Source organism: Trachurus japonicus, chromosome 21 (assembly GCF_045865225.1).
Source record: "Trachurus japonicus isolate A0001 chromosome 21, Traja_1.0".
NCBI classification, from domain to species: Eukaryota; Metazoa; Chordata; class Actinopteri; order Carangiformes; family Carangidae; genus Trachurus; species Trachurus japonicus.
In genome coordinates, this window is record NC_140927.1 from 2,863,054 (window position 1) to 2,882,710 (window position 19,657).

Genomic DNA, 19,657 nt, shown 5'->3' on the forward strand with positions numbered 1-19,657 from the left:
CCCATGATGAGAGGCATGTTCAGAAACACACAGGCAAACTCCACAGACAAGGGTTCTTCTCACAGATCAAAAGGTACCATCGCCTTTGACTGATGGGCCATCGCTCCGGACAACACATAAATAAAAAGACAATTCACTTCAACTTTCGACAGCAGATTCCCATGTGTAGCTTGATTATAAAGCAGGTCCGGGTTCTGTATTATTACAGTGGAAACCTCTTATAGTGATCACATGGGTCCAGAGTCAATGTGAGCACTATAAGTGGTTGACCATTGTAACAATGTTTTATTATTTCACTTCATTTTTTATGCAGAACATCATCAAAATGCCATTTGTATAGTTTTTCAATGAGAAAAATGTAACAAAACGGACAGCTTTAGCATTTACTGAATTTTATTTAATGTTTCAAACATGGTACAGTCTTGCAAGTTTAATTATTGTGCAGACATAACTCAAAAACTGTACAAATACAGCACAGTAATGTATAGCTTACTGTGGTTAAAATTATAAATAGGCTATGCCTTTAACGTTGTTGTGCAGTTTAGTAAAAACAGTAGGCCTACAGTACTGTATGTCATAGTGCCAATCGGTAACCCAGCTGCAGCTTGGCAGTAACTTATTTCTTATTTTTTACTGAACAGCCCGGTGTTTTCGCCTGGTGTCGACTCATTTACGTTAGCTAGCAGCAGAAGCAGATGTCTGGCAGGAATCATGGGAGTAAGCAATAAAATAAATACATGTAGTGTACATGTAAAATTGTTTTTGCTCAAGTTTTCATTCATAAAATGACCAAAAATGAACACTATAAGCCCATTTCTTAATTACTATTAACATCACTATAAGCGGTTTCCACTGTACTGTGAAAGTATCAAAGCCTCAGTCACACAGCCTACTGTATATTCAGAGACTGAGTCTTGAGCTTTGTGATGTTCCCTAAGCTCCCGCCCACCTGGACCCATCATCCAGCCTTTCAAGGGTTTCCACCTGCAGTTTGATACATTTCCAGTCAATCAGTCAGAAAACAGTCGGTCATCTCACCGGCCTGTAACTACAACTCCAGAGGGATGGAAGTGACATTGAGATGGTTTTTGGTTATTAACAGTGATGGGAATAACGGTGTTACTAACTTTTTTCAGTAACCAGTTAATTAGTTACTAACAAAGTTAAATCAGTAGACATAATGAACTTTCACAACAAAAAAGTTACTCTTTCCCCTGTTATAAAGCCATTACCGTTAATTAAATAAAATGTGCCGTTATGTCGTGTAGCATGCCTGTGCGGAGGAATACTGAGTGAGTTGGTTAGTTCCAGAAAAACGGGAGGTTATGATTATGATTATGGTTAGAGGGTTATGGGGGTGAGCCCAAGTAATTTGACATATTTGAGCATTTTATTAAAAAAAAAAAAGTAACACAATAGTTACTTTTCCTGGTAAATAGCTTTTATAATCTATTAAGTCAGTTACTTTTTGGGGAAAGTAATTATAACTTATTACTTTTTAAGTAACACCCGCCCAACACTGGTTAGTAAAGCCAGAAATGATCTTCTTATGGATTAACAATGACGGGGTCAGGGGACAAGATGGACACAGGCTGCTGTCCTCTCGATGTAATGTGACCATTGACAGCCAGAGCCAATCAGGCGTGAGCAGCTGCAATCAGACTCTGGGCCTCTCTGCAGGACTGACAGGGAGTTCTGCAGCACATTCACGGCCCTTTGAGAGAGTTGCAGCATGGACACATTGCTGGACTGTAAGAAGGTTCTGTGGTTGGTGTGTGTGTGTGTGTGTGTGTGTGTGTGTGTGTCTGTGTGTCTGTGTGTGTCTGTGGGAGCAGCACACAACCAGCACATAACCAAAGCCATGCTGTTAAAATGACTGCTCTTTAAAAGATAGTGTGGAGTTCCACTTTCACCTTGACTTACTGCACATACTGCACTCAAGATTTTTTTTTATTTATTATTATAGAGGTATAATTAAATAAATGGACTGCACTTATAGAGCACTTTCCCAGTCTTGGAGACCACTCAAAGCAGCGTTCTCATGTTCACTCGCTCACATTCATACATCCCACCCATGTACACACTGATGGAGCCACCGAGGGCAGAGTGGGCTTCAGCATTCAGCCCGACCAAAGGACACTTTGACACTGGAGGAGGCCGCCAACGCCCAGAGTCATAATCAACACACAATTACAGCAGTTAAGGTTTACTTCAAATTAGGGCTGCCCCCAAATAGTCGACCATGCACTGGTCGACCAAAAAATCATTAGCCAACCAAAATTTCATTGATCGATTGGTCGCAGGAAAAAAAAAAACATTTGGAGCCGTGTCTTGTCAAAATTAAGCCAACATCAATGACTGAACTGTATATGAAAGGTTATGGGGCTTTTATTTTGAAGGGCCAGATACAGGAAGTCGTGACGTGACACTTTTTTTAAAATTTTTTATTTTTACACGGCACAGCAGTTTCTCTCGTATCACCACTGTCACCATTAGCGGGTGCTGTCTGAGCCCCGGTCCCGTCCCACATCGCTCACCGGCGGTCAGTCTCAGTGTCACGGAGCGGATCCATGATAGTCCCTGCTGCAGTCAGAGACCCGCACCCATAGACATATGTCTATGCCCGCACCGCTCCACGCCGCGGACCCCCCCACACCCTCGTCACACAGCCTGAGCTCAGTAACTTTTTACCCTCCTCATCTACTGTGTTTAGTGGTGATAAATGGGCATTCTGAAAAAAAAAAAATGTTTCCCTCAAGGTGGGGGGTCGATTAGTCGACTAATCGCCCTAAGTGACGACTACTGGTCGACCAACAAAATCTTTGGTCGGGGGCAGCCGTACTTCAAATATTGTCACAACATTTTATACGGATTATAAAACAATGTGAAATGTCAGTTTAAACTACTTGACAGTTCATGTTGCTGCATGGCAGAGATGCTAAATCCCATATTCACATAAAGCAGCCGTGCTTATTGATTTGCACCACTGCCTGCAACGGCCTCATAGAACCAGAGATATTAAAGAGATAGATAGTGAACCTGAATAATCTCTGACAGATACATTTCTGTCATCTCATGGTATATTTTGCCTTCATCCTGTGACTCACTGAGCAGCTCTATCAGATCTGGATGGGAGGTGATTCTTGATTGAAGAGCTTCCTGAGTGGAAAGCCACTGTTTCTGATTCTGACTCTTCTCCCTGTGTTCATATGTTCCTGAATATCCTGATTATACATGTGTATGTAGAGGCTTTTAGTGACATAGTTAGGACGACTGCTGTGGCACTTCAACAACAAAATCACAAATCTGCACTGTTTGGTTTTGTTGACATGATTGGAGAAATGTTGATAAGAGTTGCTATCAACGCTCCCTGCAGCAGCCGCCATTCACACAGCCTCATTTAAAATGTATTTACACTCAAACAGAATGCAGATGGGCTTTTTCAGGATGCAGGTGTCATTTTTCTATAGAATTATGCATCAGAGGGAAATTTGCTTCGTTTTCTTTCTTCGTTGTCTGCGTTACATCACTCACCAATGAGCTCATTTTGTTCTTTCATCAGCGGTTCAGGTTCAAATTGGTAGGTGGACATATGAATTAAAATCATATAAAAGTGTAATAAATGAGTTTTAAGACGACTTTCCATCAGCACTCGTCGAGGGAAAATAGCTTTCAACTTCTGTGCTGACTGAAATTGGCAGAATTGTGACTCATGTTCAGAAGAAAACAACAAAACAGAACAAATGCAAGCATGCGACCCATTTATGCCCCGACATGCAAACAATGGAGGTTGTCACTCGGGATCAGTCAGCTTCTAACTTCAAACCCACGCGTCTGCACCTGCATCGCTTCAAGCTAATAAGCTATTCATTTCTTCTTCAGCAGGAACAGAAAACATGCAGATGAAGAGAGGACCAGAGAGCGGGGTGCCGAGCGGTGCAGGAGGTTAAGCGGGGGTAGAGGCTACAGTCCTCGCTGCAGGCAGCCCCGGTTCGAATCCTGCACCGGGCAGCCCTTTCCTGCATGTTGTTCCTCCTGTCTCTCTCAACTGTACATCTAATTACATTACATCTAATAAAGGCACGAAAAGCCAAAAAATACTTTAAAGGAGACATACTATGCCCCCTTTCCACAAATTAAAATAGTTCCCAGATGTCTTAAAGACATGTCTGTGACATGCTTTCAAAATCCCCCAAGGATCAAACATCACAGCTCTTTTCATCCTCTCAAAACAGCCCTGTTCAGAACGGTTGGTTTCAGTGCCTGTCCCTTTAAATGCAAATGAACCACTGCTTGCCCCGCCCCTTCTACTGGTCCCAGGTAGGGGTGGGGTTATACAAATTTGAATCCTAGTTACATCACTTGAAGAGAACTGAGTCTCGTAAAACCACATGGATTTCAACCTAGGGAGTCTGAACATTACAGATTTGTTCGTCAATTCTCACATTTTGGGGGCCGGACGACAAAACAAACACCCAGATATATGTAAAAGAGCCTTCAAGAAGTGATATTTCCATAATGTGTCCCCTTTAAGAGAGGAACAGAGCGCATAGCAAAAGTCTCCAACCAGATTTGAATGCATATCATGGGAGCCATGCTGGACGTCATAGGACAGTAATAAGGGGGAAAAAAACTTCTCATGGCTATTTTCCTTATTTCCTCTGACAGAGCTATAGATGTCTGCAAGGCAGAGAAGCACACACACGTCTGTTGTCATCGGTGACAAACAGGAATCCCAGAGATTAAGGGTGTTCATCAGGTTTAATCACTCCCCGGTCCAGATGTAGTCCGATAACAGTGTGTAATCCTACAGAGAGGTGAAACTACTTTCCTCAAACAAAAGTCCCTTTTATTTACATCAGAATTGATGCATACAACTAGCTAACGGCATCATATGAATTTCAGCTACAAAGACTGATGTATACAACAGTTTATCAGTTCAAAGCCTGTACAGGATCAAAGCCTGTGATTAGCTGGAGACTCATTTACTCATTTTAAAGCAAATCCAGGTCCTCTTTGTTATTCTTTCCATCATTCATTACAGGTTATGATTAACTGCAAGCGCAGACTTCATGGTGCAATTCACAGATCAAAGCCCAGGATTACAACAAACCCACATTAAAGCAGTGCTGCGGGTCAAAAAAGAGAAACTTTGTTTTGTTTTCCTGAAAAAACACAACAAAAGACTCATGGACAAAAAATGCACACATCGCGCAAAACACACACCTTTGGATGCGGCATAAAATCTTGTAATGCGCAAAGAGAGGAAATGACATGGACATGACTCCCACTGTGCATTCAGCATGCAAGATAGGAGGAAAACCAATGGCACTGTTGTTATGATGATACAATGAAATCTGTTTTTCTTTTTCTTTTCTTTTTTTCTTTTAGATTCATTCTTTTGCAGTGTGTTTATTGCCAATTTTCACATGACAGTGACAATGAAAATATGATTTATTTGTCAGTCTTGCTGTGTAATGTGAAGCTTTTGGCTAAACAGATAAACATGCAGATGATCCACTGCAAATCACAGCAAGGTCAGTGTATAATACTTGAAATGAAACACTTATAAAATGTAATTTGGTGTAGGAGCTTTAACAGAGCAGTGAAGTGAGGTGTAACAGAGGACGCAGACTAAATAATAATAATAATAATAATAGATTTTATTTGTATGGCGCCTTTCATGGCACTCAAGGTCGCCTCACAGAAAATAATTACATACAGAATATCAGAACATCTCATAAGCAAAAAACACAGCATAAAAAAAATGTGCTGCAGCAAACCAGAGCTGCTGAAACTGTAAATGTTGGAACTACAATCAGCTCTAATGCTACATTCAGAGTCGTGTTTGTGAGTTTTGTTAACGCTAACAACAGCTGTTTACTCCTTCCAGAGTTCAGCATCAAATTTAATTTTGTTACTCACCAAAACGTTGTCTCCAGTGGTGCAAAACAACACCGACCAGCTACCCAGCTACCCACGGCCCTCCTGACTTTCCAATAGCAACTCATCTAAGGCCCCAATCTGCCATGAAGACAAAGCTAGCTGAGCTCTAGTGTCAATCAATCCACCCTGAAGCTGATTGGAGACTCCAGGCAACACGCCACATCCAGTAGCAGAGCAAGCTTACATTCAAACAGGTTGGTGCCTCCGACTCCTTTACAGTACTTCAAGCACTGTTTCTATGTAATGGAGTAAACATGCACTTAAAATTACATTTTTGTTTCCAATATATATTTGGGAATTAAATTTGTCATCTACTTATTTTGTTTAATATTTGTGAATTATATCTCAGTGAGTTGTTTTAATTTATTAGGGCCACGGGGCAATTGCACCGAGCACTGGAACCTGCTGTATTTGCACCAAAGATATTCAATAAATGGAAAGATACTCCATGAGAGGCTGGCTCCAATGATAGGAATGGTTACACTTCCTGTCTCTCTAAAGGGGCGTGGCCAACCGTCACCCCACCTCGTCTGTGAACGTGTGTGTGGATTTATACAATTTGTAGGTCGATGAAAATGAGATATTTATATTTTCTTATGATAACATTAAATATTTACACTACTAACAGTCATATTTAGCATGACAAAAATAATTTTAATAATTTTCACGGGAGTTTGCGGCTGTTTGTTTGACGTTGCCTAGGAGATCTGTGCCAAATCTCGCGAGAGTGTGTTGTAGAGACAGAGACAGGTCTTGAACCAAGTTTGATTTTCTCCTGATGTGTCTGTCTGAAAATTGCCATTTTCGTGTCAAACTGTTCAGAGGAGATGTGGCTTGTGATAAATGAGTCCAAAATTTACTTCAGTGACTGTGGGGAGAAAGACTCGACCATAATCTGTGTTCACGTTCAATTTTCCCATTGGAGTCAATACACTCCAGGCTGCCTCTCGTCTCCCTAAAGGGGCGTGGCCGTGCAGAAGCCCACGTGACATGCATACAGGAAGCTGACTCGTCATGGAAGGTCTTGGTTTATAAACCGTCTTTGTTTGCACTACAGCAGGCTGTGTGCCATGTAAATGAAGCAGCTTCTCATTATACAGTTATACAATTTGTTAAGGAGCAGAGGAACAGGAAAGACCAGAAGACTATATACTATATTTACATCTGTTTTTATGTTTTTTTTAAAAAATATCTACTACTTTTTTCCTCCTGATGCTATAACCATCTGATGCCAACTGTTAGTAGTTAGCCCCTCCTGTCACTGTGGCATCTAAAGAAGAGGGCTTACTATAACCTCTTGTGTTGTGATGACTAAAGCTCTCGGCAAGACTGGTAAGTAAAAAGGTCAAACACTGGAAATGCATATGAGCTTTGCATGTTTGCAATCTTAGGTTTATACAGCCCATTAAATTACAGCATCAGGACCATTAGTGTGCAGTCCTTTCTCAGCTCTCACCAAACGTTTTACAGCCAGGAGGCTTTCGTGCATCTCTTGTGTTGCTCTGAGGGAATGAAATGTTCAGCACATTTTTCCTTCATTAGATATCCAGCTCAGGCTTGGTTATAAATAAGATACACACTGTTGTCAGCTATTTTCATTGCTGTCAGCAGCATCTGCACAGGCCCAACTGAAACATTATAAATTACATAGACAGCATGACGTCTCTCCACTCGCCAGAGTCATCAGGGAACTCAATCAGCTGTGTACGTTGAGAGCTATACTCTGATTTAATAAACTACACAGAGTCTGTTTGTAAAGCTCTTACCTCATCAACATTAATCATGATGGCTGTGATTAAACTTGGGAATGCAACACCTTCAAGTGTTGACATAACCTGCCCTCAAAGCCTGCTAGGGGTGTACAGCCAGTGCACTATTTGTATCCGAGTTCGGATTTGGCTTTAAAAGAAAATTCAGATTTGTTTTTCGTGTTCTGGAAGAAACCGGAAGTGGGCGCACTACAGACTTCCACTGGCTAACTAGAATGGGAATAAAATAATTTAATCGTGCATCTCGTCTAGACTTTCTAACCGTTTTATAGCTGCTTCTTTTCTCCCGTTAAGGTGCATTAGCGCCACCTACTGTGTTGGAGTGTGAACCAGTCACCTGGTTGTGTGCTGTGGCTCCTCTGCGATAACGTAAGGGACTGAGCCTGAGGACTCTCTTCACCAAAACCAAACTGTGGCAGTGTCTCATGCATGGATGTGCTCAAAGCACACACCAACATGTTTTTGTTCCGTTTTGTTTTAATCTCTTGTAGTTGGCTCAAAATCATGCTGAAAACACACACCCACATGTTTCTTTTTCTTTAGAATAACTATTATTCTGCTAGTGTTTCCCAGAGTGCACTGGGGGGGAAGCAGAGGAAGATGCACCACAGGTAACTGACTGATGGTCAGATAAGTGCGAGCATGTGTGCGTGTGTTAATTCCCAAGTACTTCCGTCTTTCGATGGTACACCTCTGATACTGTGGTCTGGTTCAGACAGAAACAGGTCACAGAGATCTCAGACACAAGATGTTTATTCACATCGAACCAAAAGCACCAACATTAACCCAAGTGCCTCCACTGTATAAACCACAGACTGGACTGTGGAGGTGAACTCTGGTCTCCGGTCTGAGTCTTACAAATTGCCATTAATGAAGAATATCATCCAGACGGTCAGAAAAAAAAGGTAGATATCTGTGTCTGTGTGCAGAAAATCAAATGAAAGTGAACCCACTGCTCTGAGCATGTGTTGTGTTGATCTGTGCTGTAGAGCCCTGTTGTTGTTGATGCTGTTCTAAACAAAACTAATCAAAGCAAATCAGTGAGCCATACTGCAGGACTGGTTGACATGTTCCTTCATTACCATCAACACTCACACACTGTGGTTTCTTTTCAGTCAGTTGCACGGTGTCTGTGTCCACCCACATGCATTCACACAAGTGTTTGATGGCCCCACAGCTCATTTTTGATAAAAGTGTTATGATGTTAAAACTGCACACTGAGAAATAAAAATATGTATACAGTGCATACACAGATGCTTTGATTTGATTGAGAAAACTCATTTGAAGCAGCAATAGTCATGATTTTTTATAATAACAACAAGTGACCCTGTGAAAACAAAGTGTGTGTGAAGAAGGGGTTGCTTGTAATGAATGTTCCCTCTCATCACTATCATGGCAGTTTGGCTGTGGTAGGCAGCTGTTTCTTGTAAAGCAGCTCTGAAAACCTAGTGTACACTTAGAGCTAAACAGCAAGCAGAGAGAGAAAGAAAGAGAGAGACAAACTGCTAAACACTGTGCAGCATTTATCTGTTACAGACTCTGATACTCTCCTCTTGAGGTGGTGGAGACCAAAACAGAGCTTAAAGCCTCAGTTTGTAATACTGGGGCTAAACCGTGACATCCAGCGTTCAGATTCTAGATTGCAGCGCTCACTCGCTCACCTCTCCCGTCGGCAAAGCGAAGGTGGCCGCCGAGGACAAACTCATTCGCAAACTAACCTCTAACTGCTAACAATATCTTTGACCAATTACATACTCGGACATAGATACGGTATGATCAGCTGTTAAAGCAGAAGTAAGAGGAATGTTTGTGTTAATATAAGTCTTAAATAGTTATATCTACCGACAGCAATCACTTACATAGAGTGTTTGGTCTGAAACACGGGTCTGTCAGTCACTCTGCTCTGCTGTAAGCCGAGGAGAAAACTTTCCTTGTATCCTACAACCTTTATCCAATGAGGAGAGAGAACGGCATAAAGGGGCGGTCCTCTCTGTGTGTGCAGCCAAGGGATGCGCGTGAATGTGGTGACGGGGACTGCTAACTCCATCGGCTGACAGGAAGTTAGACAAAACCACCGGATCGCTTACTTCTGCTTTAACAACAGCAATGCTAAAAAAAAAAGACGTGGGTTGCTCTCTCCAGCCGGTTCAGCTGCAGATCCACAGCTGTCAGAGGAGCCTCTGCTCCTCCTCCCTCTTCAGCCTGGTTTTTGGCTGCAGTTTGTATAAGAACAGTTCAACACTGTACGGTAAGATCTAGCTGCTAATGCTGCTCAGCTGTAAGGCAAGGCAAGGCAAGGCAAGGCAATTTTATTTGTATAGCCCGTTTTTACAAACAGTTTGTCTCAAAGGGCTTTACATGGCATCACAACAACATCCTCTGTCCTTAGACCCTCACATCCACTGAGGGAAAACTCCATGGAAAACCCTTTTAACAGGGAAAAATCGGAGAAACCTCAGGGTGAGCAACAGAGGAGGGATCCCTCACCCAGGACAAAACAGACGTGCAATAGATGTTGTTACAGACAAGAAAACAGTTTACAGTTTATGTCACAGAATGTGCGAAATAGCACCGTGTGTGTTTTATAACGGCAAAATAAAAAAAATAAAAAAACAACAACTACGCTGATCATCCTCCGGGCACAAGCCTGGTCACAGAGCGTTTGAGCCAAGTTTGTCCACTTTCCGCTTTCATTTGTATGCGGTTGTGATTAGACTTCAGTAAATACGTATTTATGAAAGCAATATCAGATTTTTGCCGATAAAGAGAAGAACGCACACAGGACTGAATGAATATTGTGGGAAGGGGATGTGTCATGTGTAACTTTATGTCTTTGGGAGACGATTTCATCTTCCACTTGCTGAACTGTTCATACTAACAGACATTTGGACCAGGGGTGCCCAAACCTTTGAATGACACTACAGTACATACACATCACCCTCTTGTCTCTCTGTTCACATGTGGCTCCAGGTAACTGTGTTTCCACAGCCCTCTCCCTCTCTCTCACCTCCTGCTGCACTCACACACCTGTGTGACGCATCTCCTCATGGTGATGCCATTTAAAGGCCTACACTGCCTTAGGGCATGGTGGGGCTCCACCATCCTGCTACTGTAAATACACTGAGGAGCACCCAGTGTAGATTAATGTGGGACTGAAAATAGTCTCCCCAAAAAACACTCTATTCTCCCGGCTAGAGAAGTGTCTGGTGCCCATGTTGTTTCTAAAAATGAAGGGATAGTCAAAGCGTATTGAGAGGAAACACATTATTAGTTTTGGTCTTTCAAGGATTTCTAAAATGAAGCCTTATCCTCCTGATGCACTTTGCTTTTCTCTTTCTATACTTAGTTTAATGGTGGGCAAAAGCAAACACTGTAACATCAGAATTTGCAGCCACAAAGCAGCTGTTGTGCTGTATCTGTCTGTCCCCGTCGTCTCCTGCTGACTGATGTGTGTTGTTGCTCCTGCCTGAGGCCTGACACCCTGATCCAGCCTCCTGTCTTCCAGATGACTCTCTGCCTCCGCGGCTCCATCACTTCAGCTTGCCAACGGGGGCGTGTCTCTTTATTTTGGACGGGGACCATTAGTGTGGTTGTTCCAACCCTCCAGTTTTTGCCTGGTGACGGCCAAGCTCTTCCTACACTGTTTGTCATGTAATGATTTAAAACCATTACAGAAGCCCACGATCTAAAATTATTAAACTGTTGGAACGATGCAAAAACATTCATCTATTTTTATCACAATATATTACCTCAAGATGTAACAGAAGACAAGCAAAAACAAATAAATTTCAATATGAATAAAAAATCGGAAGTAAGGGAAATATATGTACAGGCTGATCAAATAAGCCTGGTTTCTCCCTGTGTTGCAGTCTATGGAGATGTTGCGTGCCATGTTCATTGTGTTATTAATTATTCATCACAAGTTTGGCGAGGCTCCAGAGAGGAAAATGCATAGCAATGCATTCTTCATTATTCATGGGTCACTAAATCAACTCCTCCTCCGCTTTTTACTTTTTGCCTTCAAAAATCCTCCTGACAACATGTCAAATCATCAGGCAGACAAGTCTCAGATGGTGTAGACTCACCCAGACAAGCTACAAGGGCTCATTTTTGCATTTGCAATTCTTCTATTTTTTTTCTCTTATACCTAAAATGAAGTAGCTCTCAAAATATCTACTGCTGTATAATTGAACTAAGTGGTGTGAGGAGTGAGCTGTCACCACTTCACTAGCCAGCTGCTGCTGAGGTATAAACGGTCAAGTGTGATAATACTTTGGAATAAAAGAAAAAAATGTGTCAAAGAATTTTTCAGAAACCAAAATTGATGGGATTTTCGATCATCAGTGGTGTATTTCAGTTTACAGAGATGGTGGCAATAATATCCTGAGGAAATGTAGAGAGACTGTCAGAGTTAGGCTACAGTCAGCTGTAGGTTTATATCAAAAGGGAATAAATCCAGGCTCTATGTTTTATCTTAATTAATTGTAAGACCACATAAATGTTGGTTGTTCTTTCTTATTTTTTGTTTAAATTTTTTGTATAGACATTATATATACGTGTGCATACAAGCAGGTGCTGCCTCCAGCTGCTCTAGCTGGTTAAATGTAAATTAATATTAATTTTGAATTCTAAGAGTTAGACAAACTGAAACACCTTTAAACATACCTATATTCTACCTATGTCTATCTCAAAGCCTGTTCAGACCAGTGTTCAGAACTGAGCCTTAAAACCAGCTGTCAGGACTTTCTTTAACTTTGTGATGTCACACCAAATCAGTCGCCATAGCTATATCCAAAGCCAAACAGGGTTTGTTAACCTGAAATCTAAATCTAATCTTGTTACTAGAGCTGCAAAAGAGAAACCTGAGAGTGAATCCATTAAACACTGGTGGTTTTCAGGTTTTATAACCACAAATATATCTTCTGCTAAAACACCTTTAACAACAACTCCCTTCTTCCAACACATAAGCCTGACTTGTGGGTCTATTGTTCCAAATTGTAAGTCCGACCCTTCATGCAAAATATGCAAATCAGCTCTGATTAATCGCCTTGTCACTAATCCTCGCAGTTGATCTCTTCCAGAGTGAAGGGTCCAATTTGCATATCTCATTCTGCATCTACTCTTTTCTGAAGGAAAGCTGGTAATTACAGTATGGTAGGAGCGTGGCCCGCTGCTCTGTTAGTGAATGAATGTGACCTGCCACTCGCACATGAGCCACAATGGAATTTTAATCACCCCCAACGCCAGCCCTCGTCAAAATGTATTAAGCTCCAAAAGACTACAGTGTAGATGTTTATTCAGCCCCAACAATATTCTTCAACATGGGTTTGTGTCATAACTCCAGGATTTCTTTTCTTAAAACCAAGTTAAATACAAGATGTGAGTGACAGGAGAGAGGATTATGTATCTCCGTTTAACCTTTTAAAATGTAATTCAATTTGACTCTGGCTGGAGCTAAACGCTGGTACAGCAGGGCCATTCAGAATATAAGAACACACTTGAATCTATTGAATCCAGTTGAATATGGCCAGATAATGATCCTAAATTCCCTTTCTGGGACACAGTATTGAATCTAACATCATGTTAACTTATGGTCTTTTCATTCAAACGATAGTAACTGACAAAGTCGTTCCGTCAGTGACACTTCCCATTGACACTGACACAGCGGAGCGCTGCCGTGAAGCTGTTCATTGATTTTGTTGAGCACTGAACTGAATTTATCCATCTGCGCCTGTTGAGAGTGAGCACACGGACAGGGAGGTGGAGCTAAAGCATCAACACGCTGTTTGACAACCTCCAGAAAACAGAAGAAGGAGAAGTGTATTTCACAGTGGCACCCAGGGATTTATAGCACCCAGCAGTATTTGGCGTCCAGTGCTAGCAGTTAAACAGCTACTGGTGTACTGAAGCTTTTAATATGGACATTTGAGAGACTGAACACGTCAGTGTAGATCAGTAGAACGGAACAAATATCACAATACACATTTTTTATGCATATTGTGTCCAAAAATTCAGAACCTACGCCGCATCAGTTCCAGTTTAAAACAACACAGAACTAAGGTAAAACAATGAGCTAATAGATGCAGGTAGTCAAAGTCACAGCCTATACAACATATCAACATATACTCTGAGCTAGCTAGAGATACAAAGAGGAGGTTTTGACATGTAAACTGAAGACTTAAAGCAGAAGTAAGTGATATATTTGTGTTAATATAAGTCTTAAATAGTTATATCTTCCGACAGCAATCACTTACATAGAGTGTTTGGACTGAAACACGGGTCTCTCAGTCCCTCTGCTCTGCTCTGAGCCGAAGAGAAAACATTTATCGTATCCTACAGTTTTTATCCAATGAGGAGAGAGAACGGCATGCAGGGCTGTGTGTGCAGCCAAGGGACGCCGTGAATGTGGTGACGTAGGGACGAGGACTGTTATGGTGCGTTCAAGGAAACTCGTATTTTTCCGACCATGAAGTAGTACCAGTTCGATCTGGTACGAGTTCACCGGTCGAAAGTTACGAGTGGCCGTTATAGTGACTTTCACAGGTAAAACAGGTCGGAAAAACACGAGTGGGTTGCCTGAAACGCTACAAAGTCGTAAGTTGTGACTTGAAGCTGTAATTTACGATTTCAAAAGCCTGCCTGGAACGCAGCATTAGCGAAAACGACCGGACCACTTACTTCTGCTTTAAGTGAGGTTCATTGTTTTTCCCAACAACATGCTTAGCTGCATCATGTGTGTTGATATGTGTATTATCAGAGGTAAGATAATTGCATGGTATTTGCAGCAACACTCTTTCAGTGTAAATGCTGCTGACAGAGTTACTGAGCTCATCCTTGTGACACATCCATATAAATCCATGTTTAAGGGCATTGAATGGCACAAAAAAAATCAAAAAGACAGCAAGCAGCTATTGTAAAAAGAAAAGAATATGGAAACAGGAGGTTTTTATACGCACATCATGCTGTATTGAGGTGCAGGGCAATAAAAAGTATTGTAGAAAAAGAGAGGGTTGCCCGCACACTCTTAAAGGATGTCACAGTGATTTTATTAGCGCTTGCACAAACGTTTTCGACCGTGTGGTCTTCTTCAGGTGCCAGAAAAAGAAAAGAATATCACAACAATATGTGGTGGGATTAAATAATTAAATAATAATGGTAAAGAAAACAAAGATAACAGTGATGGTCAACAAATAGTAATATCAGCGTTTTACTCTTCTCATGGTGTCTTTAGTTCCTGTTTTATTTTGAAGTTCTGTGTCCTGTTTTCCTGTGTGTCATGGTTGGTGTCTTTCATTCCCTGTTATGTTCCTGTTTCCCATGTCCATGCCCCGTGTGCCAGTGTTTACCTCTGGCATGTTTCCGTGGAGTTTGTGAGTTTGAATTAAATCTTTTTGTGCCACCAAACCCTGTTTCCCTGAGTCTGCATTTAGGTCCAGTCCCAAAAACCTTGACAACTCTGACTCTATTCCTTTGTTCACCAAGAGCAGAAAAAAGAAGAAAAGAGAAAAAAAACACACCCATCTATTCATCAATGAAATGATCAATGCAATGAATGACATCTGGAGCACAAACAAAAGCAAAACATGTTTTGGCTCATACAGTATTCTTTTGAAAATACTGCACAGTACTACACTATAGGTTATTTGCAGTGTGTGAGTGTTTGAAGTCTGTAATGTGTATTTTACTGTCAGTCATTACATCATTACTACACTCTAAATTAGCCAGGTTTATGTACAGCAGCATCAGAAGGCTGAGGCTGAGAAATAAGTCTGACCACTTCCACATGTTTCTTTGAATACTTATGACAGACGCTCTCTGGTAAATATATTTGTTGTTTAATGTAATAATTTGACTCAAGGTGTGTGTCTGCTCTACACAGCTCAGACTCTGTAAATGAGAAATGATCATGAATGGCTCTATTCCAACAATCAAGGGACAGAGGAAAGAAAAAGAGAGGAGGTGGAGTAAAAAGGAAACAGTTAATCTGAGTGTCTGTTTGCTCTGTAGTAAGGTATTTATCCCACCAATGTGCAAAAAGCCGTTTACTAGAACAGGATACATAATTCTAAATGTGAATGCCAGGTAACATTACCTCCTAGTTCAAGTTCAAGAAACATTATTATCCCCATAGGGGCAATTTGTTTCACAGCAAGTAGTGAAAAACATAAAAAACAAACATGTATAACAAGTCAACAAACACATCCAATCATCCTATTCCCTCCTGTCTGTCAATGTCATTTTGTACAACAAAAACCCTCAATAGTGTTTGTTAGCATGTTGTGTGTTTGATAATGTTGCTGTGAGAAAGAGTCCCTGATTCTGTCATAGTGGTATTCATCATGATGGATTTTGGGGCAGAGCGAGAGAGCGAGAGAGAGAGAACAAAAGGTGTGTATTTGTTTTGTCATTGAATTCTTCAAAATTGCTAATTCAACCTAAAATATCTTCAGACTCCTTCAATCAGCGCCAGAACAGTTGCTGCACTCTGAATGTGCACGTACGGGCAGCCACCTGTTTACTCCACAATGCTCCATAACAACAGTGACGCAAAAGTGCAGTTTAAAGGGATAGTTCAACATTTTGGCCATTTTGCCCATTGCCATAATCCCTATAGTTTTAGGAGTAGGTTTGTTACCTCTATTTGTCAGTGTAAGCTATTTTTAGAACGGCGGAGTAGAGCCGCGAGCTGCTCAGAGCTACTGTACGCTACAGAGGATTTCTTGGTTTCCCTCATCAAACTCATCAAATACAAAATCCAACAACTCCAAAACGCTCTGGTGGACAAGTTGTGACCTGCACATTCACCACGCTATGAGATAATAAGAGAACGTTACCAGACAGAGTTGTTTTAGAGGTAAATTCATGTAAAACAGCTGGTCCACGTTGCCTTCAGGGACAGTTTTTAGGCAAGCAGTCTCTGCATTTGCCTCGAAAACAACTCTGTCTGGTAACGTTCCGTTTTATCTCATAGTGTGACATAGCTCTGAGCAGCTCGCGGCTTTGCTCCGCCGTTCAAAAAATAGCTTGCACCGACAAATAAAGGTAACGAACCTACTGCTATGACTATAGGGATTATGGCAATGGGCCAATTTGCCAAAATGTTGAACTATCCCTTTAAGCAAATACAATTAAATTACAGTACATGGAAACATCAGAAGTGTCTGTTTATACAGTGGCATGCAAACGTTTGGGCACCCCTGGTTAAAATTACTGTTAATGTGAACAAGATGAAATTAACCTCAAAAGGCAGAAAGTTAAATGTGAAACACTGTTTTGCAAAATTTTAAGCGAAAAGGGGAAACAAAGCAGCACATTAACACAATCAGAAATTTTAACCGGGGTGCCCAAACTTTTGCATGCTACTATACTGCAATAAGAACCACTGTGCAGGTGCTGATAAAGAATTTACTGTACCTGTTTCACATCATACGCGAAGAGAACATATTTCAGGTCAGGGGAGACAGAATACTTGGCCACATTGAAGTTTATCTAGTGGAAATAAGAAAGACATAAAGAAAGCATGATGAGTGAACACTTTACTGTGAAAAATGATGTATACACAATGAGCAAGACAGAGATTTACTCACAAATGTGGTGTTTGTCAGGACAATCTCTGTTTCATTTGCGTGAATGTTGAACTTGATGACGTGGCCGTCACTGTTCCTGTAGATGACCTCTGAGTCTGTGTATAGAAAGAGACAGAACAAAGAAGAAAAAAAATTCAGATATCTGCGTGAAGGGAATTGAATAATGAAAACGGCCCCCAAAAAATCAGCACATAGAAAAACTTCAAAGCAGGAACAGTCCACAGCAGCCATCCTGAAATCTATTTAGAATTGCAAAGATGCCATTCAAAACAAAAACTGTCTCAGCCTCATTGTTCCCTCAAATTAAATAACGGTAACAGTGCAGCGGACAGACAAACAGGCTGTGATGTAATGTGATTAACTGTGAAAATCAAAAATGAGACTTCACTGCCAGACAGACACAAAGCAGAGAGCATTTATTTCATCTTCCAGGTAACAGGGCATGTTGTGTATTGATGGAAGCGCATTGTGCGGCGCAGCCAGGAAAACATCTTTTGTACTGAGCCGGACTGGTTGGACGTGACTGTTGTTTGTCTCGTGTCAAAGCCAAACATTCAGAAACGTATACGCCTCAAATGTCACGGAATGGTGCACTGTCATGAACAATAGTGCGAGTTGACGACACAATAACCTGCACAAATGTGTGCACTGTGAATATGTGCACACACATGCAAACATGTACAGAACAGAAACGACTCTGAACACACTGCCACACGTATCATGGTACAGGGGCAACAATGCAATACATTGCCATATACAGACTGGCTCTTGTCCCAGTCTTTACTGCCTTCCTCAGGTTTAAAGCCAAAAGTTACAAAACATCAGCTTTGAAATGTGCTGGAGCCAGCTGTAACCAAAAGTCAACTCTACTGAGTTAGGTTACACTTGAGCATACAATGAACCACTGCTGTGAATGTTTGTATGTACTGTAAATTGCTAATAATAAAATAATCAATACACTGCTTTTGAATATCTATACAGTATTGTGAAATGAAATACTGTAATATTTCAGTGTGTCGATATGTTCACCCCTAGTTGATCCAAATGTGATGGTGGTTTTAAGAATGTATTAGGCCTATCATTCATTCATTTATTCATGTTTTCATTTATCTATTTTTCCTGAGTGAGCCAATGAAGATTTAGATTTCACCAAGCAAATCCTGCAAGGTTGGATGGTTGGTCCAGGTGGGCGGGGCTTAGGACCTGACTGAGGGCGGTGAAAACTTTTTTGTGACATCACAGGTCCATACGGCTGGTTTTAAGGCTGAAAGGGATACTTCACCCAAAATCAATAATTCACCAGTTTTCTACTCACCGTCATGCCAAGGAAAGGTTTGGAGAACTTTCGGAGTTATCAAAATGCTTTTGGAGTTCCAGGGGGGGTCCGGCTGGCTACGGATTTTCATATAATGGGTCTCTGTTTTTAGCCTTGTTGTAGCAGTAGCTCCCAGTGACTCTGTTGATGTTTGTGCGCATCGTGAGGTTTGCTGCAAGATGTTCTTCCGGGTTTACATCCATGGTTTACAACCATAGGGACTCTAACAACAACGAACAAACATCTCGATCAAAGAGATCAAATTATTTTTTTCCAAACAACTTTTTCATGTGGCGGCTTCAGGACACTTGGGTCAGTACAGATGAGCAGTACGGAGGTATTTGGATGTTTCATAGTGTGTGTTTTGGACGATTCAAAAGTGAACTCTATCTGCCGCCATTATATGAAAATCCGTTGCCAGCCGGACCCCCCCTGGAACTCCAAACCAACCCTTCGTTGGCATGACGGTGAGTAGATGATTAGTGAATTATCGATTTTGGGTGAAGTATCCCTTTAATATCTATAGACAGGCTCTGTGTATTTCTCACTGGACTGAATACTTTTTAATATAGAGAACCTAGACCTGCTTCAGAATGAAATCGAATTAACACAGAAATGCTTATACTGACTGTTCCACAATCACTTCATCAACCTTTGAAACAGACTATGAAAACATAGACATACTGTCATCACCAATGACTGACAATATTCCCTCCACCCTCCCATCCCTGTTTCACATCAAATGATCTAAAACGGTGTGAGAGATAAAACTCATCAACTAACAAATGAGAAAGCCTTTTGTTTATTTATTTAATGATTTATTTCATGGCCAAATATAGATCTGTATTAATAGTCAGTCTGCTCTCATCCTGCCAGACATCACTGTTCCTCCACTGACCTTGTGGGCCCATCACAGTAACAGACATCATCATATCAGACAGCCAGTGTGCGTGAATCTCCGGGGACCGCAGACCAAAGATTGTTCCGAGCTCGGATGCTCAAAGACCACGCGTCAAATGGAAATTGCTTGTGATGACTCC

At 41.3% G+C, this 19,657-nt stretch overlaps 1 protein-coding gene across 2 annotated transcripts in view; it reads right to left on the bottom strand.

The window, feature by feature from the left end:
* The window catches only part of dpp10 (dipeptidyl-peptidase 10 (non-functional)), a 313,714-nt gene that overhangs the window by 55,450 nt on the left and 238,607 nt on the right, over positions 1-19,657 (bottom strand). For both annotated transcript variants that reach the window (XM_085764884.1, XM_085764885.1), the window contains exons 4-5: positions 17,303-17,397; positions 17,130-17,204 (exon numbers count right to left, since the gene is read on the bottom strand). In XM_085764884.1, the coding sequence (XP_085621010.1) occupies positions 17,130-17,204; positions 17,303-17,397 (170 nt within the window). The remainder of the gene's footprint in view (positions 1-17,129; positions 17,205-17,302; positions 17,398-19,657) is intronic.